The 9,945-nt window shown below is 37.0% G+C and overlaps 1 protein-coding gene across 8 annotated transcripts in view; it reads left to right on the top strand.

Annotated features, from left to right (window-relative positions):
* Positions 1–443: 443 nt before the first annotated feature.
* UBE2U (ubiquitin conjugating enzyme E2 U) overlaps positions 444–9,945 on the top strand; it is a 64,714-nt gene continuing 55,212 nt past the window's right edge. For 2 of the 8 annotated variants that reach the window (XM_060621175.3, XM_060621176.3), the window contains exons 1-4: positions 444–1,301; positions 3,029–3,110; positions 4,121–4,213; positions 8,407–8,504. In XM_060621175.3, the coding sequence (XP_060477158.1) occupies positions 1,236–1,301; positions 3,029–3,110; positions 4,121–4,213; positions 8,407–8,504 (339 nt within the window). In that variant the 5' untranslated portion in view covers positions 444–1,235. Of the gene's footprint in view, positions 1,302–3,022; positions 3,111–4,118; positions 4,214–8,406; positions 8,505–9,945 lie in introns of those variants that run through there. The other 6 variants (XM_060621179.3, XM_078451822.2, XM_060621173.3 and 3 more) reach the window with 6 other exon arrangements.

Below are 9,945 nucleotides of genomic sequence, written 5' to 3'. Positions count from 1 at the left end.
CAGTTTCTGTAAAATTAGCTAAATAACTAGCTAACCAGAAGGTACTCTGAACAATGATGTCAACTTCTGTAGTCGGCACTGGCAAGCAAGCACCTTTCAGTAGCTCACAGTCTGCGGTAGAAGACGACAGTTGTCGTCTGTTGAGCAGTTGTGATCCAGTGTGATAAATGCTAACGAGGAGGTAAACATAGGGTCCTCTAGGATCACAAAAGAAAGATTCCATGAGGGCGAAGTTAAATCTGAACGACGAGTTAAGGAAAAGTGGTGGGGGAAAAGGGTGAAAGGAATGTGGTAAATGTCTAGATAGAAGGCAAAGTAGTGCAAAACCCTGTGGCACAAGATGGGAACCTGATACATTTGAAATACTTCCTTGTTCCCGGAGCATCCTCCTAAGGCAACTGTCGGGTTTGACGACATAGTAATATTTGTAACGTACTATGAATGATAGCTTGCCATATACGTTATGATTAATAAGCTCAGACTTGTATGTAGTGATTACTTATTACCAGACAGTTTCTGATATTCAAAGAAGAGTGAAAGCATTTCAGAAAAGGACTGCGAGTGAAGGCTTCTGAAAGATCCTGGGACTTTACCCCACCCTCTACACTAATTGGGTACAGTCCACTTTGGTGGACTGAGTTGGCGTGGGGGGCGGGGGTTGTTGTCTTGACAACAGATCTCATTGGCCTGTCAAAGTGAAACTGTTGGACGATTGGCTGCGAAGCTTTCCAGAGGCCTGCCCCGGTCGCTGATTGGATGAGGGGCAGCCAAACTCCCCCCACTCCTTTCCCGCAGGGTTCTGTTGCTCGGCAACCGATTTGCGACCTCCAGCGAAGCGGGCACCCAGTTACACCTGTGAAACGTAAACTACCCGACTAAAGAGGGCCCCACGCTGCCCTGAGCTTACACCTCTCCCGCTCGCCGCCCGCACGGACGACACGGGTTGTGCCAGGTGCTCATCCAAGTTTGCCTTGAGACCAGGCTGTGGGCTGGCACGGCGGTCGCACACCGCAGTTGAGCACGTGCCCGGTTTCCTTCTTGAAGTCAGAGGAGAAAAAAAAGTCACTGTTCTATGTCCAATTTAGAGCCACTTCTGTTGGGAGGACACAGCGTTCTGGGGCTCTAGAAAACAAGATTTATGTCGGAGTGGGAGAGTGACCGGTAATCTCAGACATCTGTCTCAGAGTGCAGCCTAGGAGTGTGGGGACAAGTGCCAGGCCCTTTGCTGCCTTATCATGCACCGTAGGGCTTACTTCTTGCTGGAAAGAGACTTCCAAGAGTTGAAGGAGAACAATTTTAAGGTAAGTACCGGGAACCTGGAGGGATGGGTTTCGTTGGGGTACAAATTTTTAAAAATCATTTTGATCCGTGTTTATTCTAGAAGGCATAATTTAGTTAAACCTAATTTGCCACTGCAGCATTGTTATTTAATGAGTTGATTGCACTGTTACACTATAATAATAACAATTATTATTACTTCATAATAACAGTTCACAATATTGAGCATATTATGCTAAGTAATTTATGCGTATTTAAGCCCTGAATAGCAAGTAGTAATTAGTAGGTGCAGGGCTGTGGCTCATTAATTACAATATCATAAAATAAGTAGTGTTGGGGTGCCTGGGTGGCTCAGTTGGTTAAGTGTCTGAGTCTTGATTTTGGCTCAGGTCATGATCTCACTGTTCCGTGGGTTCGAGCACCATATCTAGCTCTGCTCTGGCGGTGTGGAGCCTGCTTGAGATTCTCTCTCTCTCTTTCTCTCTCTGCCCCGCCCCTTCTAAGATAAATGAGTAAACTTTTTTTTTTTTTTAAGTAGTGTTTTGTTTTACCTACATTAAATAGAAACCTAAGTCTTAGAAAGGTTCAGTAAATATTTGGCCCCAGGATTCTATCATAGGGTTTTCTGATTCCAAACGCCTTGCTCTTAAGTCTTAAGTTCTACTAATCACTGTCTAGTGCACTTTTCACCAACTGCTATCATAATGCACGAGTGCCTTTCCTTTATAATTTTAACACAGAGGAAGGCTTTGCCCTGAGTGCCACCACAGTGAGGTCCATAGGTGCCACAGGCTGATGTATCACTTATGGTATGGAGAATTAAAAATGGAAGGGGGGGGGAGGGGGTACTTAAGAGAAAGAATGGAAAGAAAGCCACCTTAGAGGGAATGCACAGAGGGCTACCAACAGTTGCTCCAGGTGTAGTTAAGTGGTTTTTTTCTGTTTCAACCCCTGCTATAGAAGTGTTGTCTTCGCTTGCAGATGTTAGAACAATTATTGAGTCCAACAACAAACATCCCGGATGCACAAACCTAACATTTGATGTTGTTTCTGCTCTACCTGAACTTTGTAGTTCTCTGGTAAAAGAGAATTTGATGAAGGGAGAAGTGATATGTAAATATAGATAATGGAGAAAATGGAAATATTATAATGTTTATCCAAACTAGCATTTAACATACTTAATAACGATGTGGTTGCTCAGAAATGTTTGTCAACTATATTTAAGTATTCCTCAGCATAAGTGATAAAGTTTTGCATGAAATACATTCTTGTACATCCATTGGGACAGTACCTCAAGTATATGAAAATTTTATTTTTATATACAAGCATAATTTTGGAATTGTGTTTTTCTTAATGAAAATTTTTTACTTCATTCCTTCAATAGAGCATCCATATAGTTTTTTAAAGCTCTGAAGAAATTCCTGCTTTCCAACTCTTTCCTTCTTTTCTATTTGAAATCTTAAATTAGCTATTGATTTATATAAGCCACACATCTCAGTCTTGACTTTGTAGTCCCGCTTGCAATTTCCATGCTTATGATTTATTTTAAATTTACTGTTGTGTGTATTTCTTAGAATCTACCTTAACTTCTGTGTAATAAGACAATATCTAGCATCTCCCCAAATCAACAAATAAATAAATTTATCAGGAAAAGAAAATGTGGAGTTTTTGGAATTCATTGTAATTTGATATCTGATCTTCAAAGCTGTGATATTTAATCTTCCACTTTTCTTTGTTTTTTAAATTAAAGGGTATTACTGCCTTTCCTGTAAGTGAAGATCTGATGGAATGGGGAGCTAGTATTCAAGGTCTACAGAATACAGTTTGGCAAGGTTTGTGTTTTCAAAACTAATTTGCTTTTTAAAAGTCTTTATGCCATTATCAGCCTATTTTCTTTCATGTATATAATAAGGTTATAATATACAAATTCTCTAAAATTTTAAAAGTATTCACGTGTTATTTTTTCATTATGTGCCTTAATTTCTTGCCATTTGTCAACATAGATGGAAATTTTAGATTTGAATTTTTCTTTATGCCAAATGTTAATGTTCTTACACTTTTAAGAAGCAGACACAGTAAAGTATATCAATTGGGAATATCATGTAAGCCTTCCATGAAATCAGAGAATAGCTATCAAAATTCCTACTTGCACAGAAATCCCACAATTATCTCTCACTTCTTTCCTCTGTGATTTTCCCCCCAAATTTTCACAAATCAAATTTTTAAGAAGACTGGGCCACTATAAACGTTAATGACCATGCACTTTTTCTTTGTGGTTTAACAAGATAGATTTGTCGAGTAAAGCAGGGGAGAGAAACATAAGTGGATAATTGTAAAAAAATATAATACCTGATAGTAATGGATTTTGAATGGAATGCTGAGGAGGCAGTGATTAGTTAATTTCACCTTGGAAAGTCAGGAGTGGCTTCCCAGGGAAGTGACACTTGAGTTGAATCCTTAAGAACGGGTAAAAGTTTATCAGGTTTAGAAGGAGAGGAAGGAAATTCAGTCTGAGTGAACAGCATGGCAAAAGCTTATCAACAAGAAATGGTTCTGGAACAGTGAGTTCAGTAAATATGAGCAATACAGTGCAGGAGGCAGGTGTTAAGGGATGGAGTCAGTGGGCAAAAAGGGTTGATGGGAAGCAGGCTGAAAACACAGTGGGATTAGATTGTGCAGAGTGTGTTATACTGTGTAGGGGAGTCTACATACCCTGTGATCCAATTTACTTATAAACAAAAATCCAGGGACCTTGAGGAGGCTAACGTGTAGAGAAACTTCAGGTTTCAGGTAATCAGTGCCACATGACACTTCTGTAAAAATGTTTGTGTCTTTATCATAGGATTATTCTTCCAACTGACAATAAATTTTACATCGGAGTACAATTTGGTCCCTCCAGTTGTGAAATTCTTAACAATTCCTTTTCATCCAAATGGTAAGGACCAAATGAGATTTCTTCATTGGGGCTCTGTCCCTATTGTCCTTGTTCCTCATAAGTGTTTAAGAATGTTTCTTTTTAACAGCTTTGCTATGGTTATATTAGTAAGCATGCTTATTGGGTAAAATATGCAAAGGCACGATAAAATTATCAACTTGAATCCTAACTCACAGAGCTATTGCTCTCAACACTTAAATTTATTTTCTTTTTACTATGTATGTATTTTTTCTACATAGTTGAAATATTACATATGAAGTTTTTAAAATGACATGTTTATTTCTGCATTATTAAACATTCTTCAAAGGTCATTTTTGATGACCAAATGATAACTATTCTCGTTTTGTTCAATATTCTCATTGCGTCTAATTTTTTTATCATAAAAAATGATGCACTGACAAATTAACATTTTAGAAAGAAATTAGTTAGAATGCTGTTCAAGTTATATACAAAGTGAATTCCTGATATATCAAAAATCTAAAAGTTTTACATACTAAAAAGAAGAAAATCTAATAGAAATTTTTATCAGCTTGATGAGGAAGGCCTTTTCAAATATGATAAAACCTAGAATCCATGAAAAAAGCATGGTACATTAAACTATATGAACTTTTTAAAACTTCTCTATGTCCAACAATATTATAAACAGAGACGAAACACATGACTTTTGCAAACCAAGGGAAAATATTTGCAATGAGAACAGAATATCTACAACATATAAAGAGCACTTAAGAATCAATAAGAAAAATTAAAGCAATAGAAAAATGGGCAAAAGTTATAAACAAACACTTTATAGAAGAAACATAACAAGAATAAACACAAAAAGATGTTCAGCCACACTAGTAAGAAAATAAATGCATATTAAAACAAAAATTATGATTCATTGCTTATGTTTACAAAATGTTAAAAATCTACACAATTTTAGTAGGGGTAGGCAAACATGGGCTCTCTGACATAATGATGACCTTAGTGTGACCTATGTGGGAAGCAGTTTGACAGTTTCTAATCAGCAATAAAGGGCAAACAGCCCTAAATCCATGTAATACCATATTTATAAATGATTCCATAGAAATAGTAGCACAAGTGTGGAAGAGTATGTTTAATATTTAAAGATGTTTGTTCCCAATAACAATGTTGGAAACAGTAAAAAGGGAGATAAACACCAGTGTCCATTGATATTGGAATTTTTAAATAAAATATCTTACAGCTATATACATAACAAGGAAGATATATAAAAGCAAGACTTTTTGGTCATTGCTATATTCCAAGAATATTCACTACTTGGCATATATCTGGTGTTCAAATATTTTTAAATAAATATGTCCAGTGACACCTGGGTGGGTCAGTCGGTTAAGCATCCGACTCTTGATTTTGGCTCAAGTTATGATCTTGCACTTGTGAGACTGAACCTCACATCAGGCTCTGTGCTGACGGTGCAGAGCCTGCTTGGAATTCTGTCTCTCTCTGCCCCTCTCCTGCTCTCACCTGCAAGAACTCTCTAAACAAACAAACATCAAAAAATAAATAAATAAATAAATATGTCCAGAAATATGTTGATGATTCACTGTTAAATGGAAAAAAAACACACACACACACACACACACACTTCAAAGAATAACATGTAAGATATAATTCCATTTAATGAAAAAACAAAAACCATACACACACACGCACACATGTGTGTGTATATTTGTATAGCCCAACTAGTAATAATTCTAAAGAGTGGCATTAGTAGGCAAGGGAGTTTTCATATTTTACTTTATATACTTTCATATAATTTTTTTCCAAGTACATTATTACTTTGTAATTTTAAAAAATCCCTATTTTTAAGGGATAAAATTAAATTTATGGTACAAAATTCATTGTGTATGTTTTATATTATTTGCTTAAAATAAACACAAATGAAGTTACTGGTTAAATATGGGGTGGGGGGGGAGGTGGTCTTCTTAACTCATAGTTACAAACCTTCCATTTCCACAAAGTACAAAGAGCTTCTGTCTCAAGGAGAGAAAGTATAGAACATCTGTGATTGCTGGTCTTTCCCTCCGTCACTACTTGAGTGACTTATCTGTTGGGGAAATAGGAGGAAAAATTGAACACGTGTGGCTCAGCACTTTCTCAACACTTTATTTCCAACCAGCCTTCCCAGAGAATGGGTGCTGTCTCACTTTCTCCAGGCAAGAAACGGGCAGGCCTTCAGTTTGGGTGTTAAGTCCAAATCAGGGGGGCTTTTTGTGGAGCTTGATTAAAGCCATTGATCATGCATTCTCCATTTCGATCTAACCTACAGTAAAGTTGATGTTTCACAGTTAGGCCTGTTTCATTATGTATGAACTCGGGAGGAGCAGAGTATTATTTATTAGCCCCCAAACTTTAAAAGATGGCTGTATATAGTTCTAAGTCTTTAGATACATAAAGCCAAGTTGCCTTTCTGGATGCTATTTACACTTCCACCAGTAACTGTATACAAAGTTCTCATTTTATCACTCTCCAATTCTGGGCATGGAAACTTCAGAGACTTTTTTTTTTTTTTTTTTTGCCAATTTTATAAAAATCTCACTTTTTTATTTTAATAAGCACTTCTTTGAATATTTGCGAGTTAAACATTTTTTCATGTCTGTTGATGGTATTTCTTATTTTGCAAATTGTCAGACTTAGCAATGTTTATTACATTGTCTTAGATGTTGCAAATATTTCCCTCTGTCACTAATTTTTAAATTTTGCTTATGCTGGCTCTTTTATATCTGGGATTTAAAAATTTTTATGTAATCATATCTATTAGTCTTGTCCTTTGAGATTTTTGTAATTATCTTTAAACTTAGCTGACCCTTTCCCCAAACACAATCAAATCATCATTTTAATATTCTTTTAGTTGTTCTGTAGTCTTATTTGTCATATTTAACTCTATTCTTTCTTTAAAATACCGATTTAGTTAACTGAGGTGACTGAGTGGCTCAGTTGGTTAAGCATCTGACTTTGGCTCAGGTCATAATCTCATGGTTCACAAGTTTGAGCCCCACATGGGGCTCTGTGCTGACAGCTAGGAGCCTGGAGCCTGCTTTGGACTGTGTCTCCCTGTCTCTCTGCTTCTCCCCCCCCCCCCCCCCCCACCTCTCTCAAAAACAAACATTACAAAAAATTTTGTAATTAAATAAAATAAAATACTGATTTAGTTAATTAACTGTGTCAGGGGATATGCTAAGCTCTACGTATCTTTCCAATCTGTATATAACAGAACAAAGCTGGCAGAGAGGTTTTGCTGTCCTCATCATGCAGTATCATTTCTGGATGTAAGGCATTTACTCTGTGACCAGTGGGAAGGGGGAGAACCACAGAGGGCAAAACAGCTTCCTTCAGGAAATATGATGTAGAAGTTGCACACTTTCCTTCTGCTGATATCCCGTGATTACATTTTAGTTACATGGTCGCATCTCACTGGAGGAAAGGCTGGGGAAAATGCGGGCAACCATGTGTTTATCTAAAATCACAGAGAGAGATGGAGATGGGGGCAGGCATAGAGCTTCTTATCACAGAAGAAATGGAAGAAAGGAAGAGTAGATACCAGAGGACAATGAGTAGCCTGCACACTTGTTGATTATCTTTTCTTTTGCCGCTGACTCATAATTGCACTTTTAACATACAACATTGTAACCCATAGTAGGATTTGTTTCTAAAGGTTATCACATTGTTTAATCTCACATCCCACTCCAGGGTTATAATTATTATAGTTTTACAACACGATGTCAAATCCAACAGCTCTCTTTTCACCTTTTCACAATTTTCTTTTCACTTCTTAGCTTTTTATGGCAAGGTTTTTCTATTAGGGTACAAATGTTTCTCTTATTATTTACAAAAGTTTTTAATATGCTAATAAAACGTACTTTATCTTTTGATTCTTTTCAGTGAAGATAGTTTCTTTCATTGTATCCCCCTTTCACACATTAGGAAAGTGAGACCTAGAGAGGTAAAGTTAAATTGCTCAAGGTCACAGAGCTGACAAAGCAGGGGAGTCAATGTTCAGATCTATGTGTATGCTTTTAACAGCTACACTATATCAACTGCCAGTCACATTCACTGAAAATACTTTTCTGCTTTCTCGTTTGCTTTCTGATTTTGCCTGTGATATTTTGATGTTCATAAACTGTAAATAATAATTTTATTATATGTGTCAATATTAATGTATTATTTCAATACAGTAGACCAAAATACTGGTCGGGCCTGTATAGATTTTTTGGACGACCCTGCTAAGTGGAATACAAGCTATACATTGAGCAGCATTCTATTTACCCTCCAGGTAAGAACAGAGTAATACAGTGTTCTCTTTAAATTTGTTTACAAGTTTATTTATTTATTTTGAGAAGTGGGGAGGGTCAGAGAGAGAGAGAATCCCAAGCAGGCTTCACACTGTCAGCTCAGAGCCCAATGTGGGGCTCGATCTCATGACCATGACCACTCCATCTCATGACCATGACCACTCTCAAAATCAAGAGTCAAGTGCTTAACCAACCGAGCCTCCCAGGCACCCCTAATGCTCTCTTTAATACTTTGAACTCTCCCAGTTATTCAAAATATAAGGAATAAGATGTACAATGCATATGTAAATGTTTGAAGGATTTGAGTAAGCTTATGTAAATCAGTAACATTTTTACACCAAGGTTATAAAGTGGGACTTACAAAGATTATTATTTTAAAGTGAAATTGATAGTTAGGTCCCTTTACAATGAGAGAATGCATATTTTATTTAAAAAAAAGAACTGGATGGTTTCAATTCTAGAAATACAGTCTTAAGTTTTCTTTTGGCTTCTAACTTCACTTCATAATATTGGATGTGATCCTTCTTCATTCATGAATCTTGCTTGCTCAGAGAGGTGGATCAAATGGCTAGAACTTAAAATGTTCAGCTTTATCAGCTTGGCTTCTGACAGTGCTAGCGACTTGCTCTTTTATAACTTTCATATCAAACCCAGGGAACAATTAAACCAGGGATTCCCTGCCCCCTCCCCCCCCAGACTGATGCCTGTTTCTGGAATGCCCCCTTGCCTCTTGGATGCATCGTCCTAAGAAGCATGCCTCAGTGTTGTGTTATTTCTGTCCCTCAATGAGCCTCCTTTCTCCTCTGGTGCTAAAATAAATTATTTCAGTGGCACTTGCTTTGACCACCTATAATCCAGCTCAGCGATGTCTTTTCCATGGACCTACTTATATCATTAATAATATCTGAAGATAAACTATTAAATGTTGATTATCTGGAATACTTAGAGAATAAAGTATTCTGGCTTAATTGAATTCTCTCCATCACACAGAATTATAAGAGAAATTCTGTTTCTTATTTTTGAAAAAAAATGTTCTGTGTAGTCATCTTAGTATATACTGAGAAAAATAATCTTTTTGAAGATTAAATGCTCAAGCTTATTCATTCATTCATTCTACAAATATGTACTGAGCATCTACCTGTGTTAGGCCATGTTTGGGAAGAGATATTTGAGCAAACACTGGAAAGAAGTAAGGGAGTGTGATATGCAGGTCTCTGGGATTGATCTTCTGGATTCCTTCAGGGTGAGTCACATTCCAATCTCTTCTACCCAAATTAGGATCTGCCTGAAGAATAGTAAAACCAAATGTTCCCAAAATGTAATGAGTGAGGGCAATCCAGAATGAAATAATAGAGAATTTGAATTGCAGACTAATTTAATAAAAGGAAGATTTAGGGCTCTGAGTTCAGGGTGCTTCGTCCT

The sequence above is a fragment of the Panthera onca genome, chromosome C1, assembly GCF_046562875.1.
Source record: "Panthera onca isolate mPanOnc1 chromosome C1, mPanOnc1 haplotype 2, whole genome shotgun sequence".
NCBI lineage: Eukaryota > Metazoa > Chordata > Mammalia > Carnivora > Felidae > Panthera > Panthera onca.
Note: the sequence above shows the minus strand (reverse complement) of the source record. Positions and strands in the feature narration are given on the sequence as shown.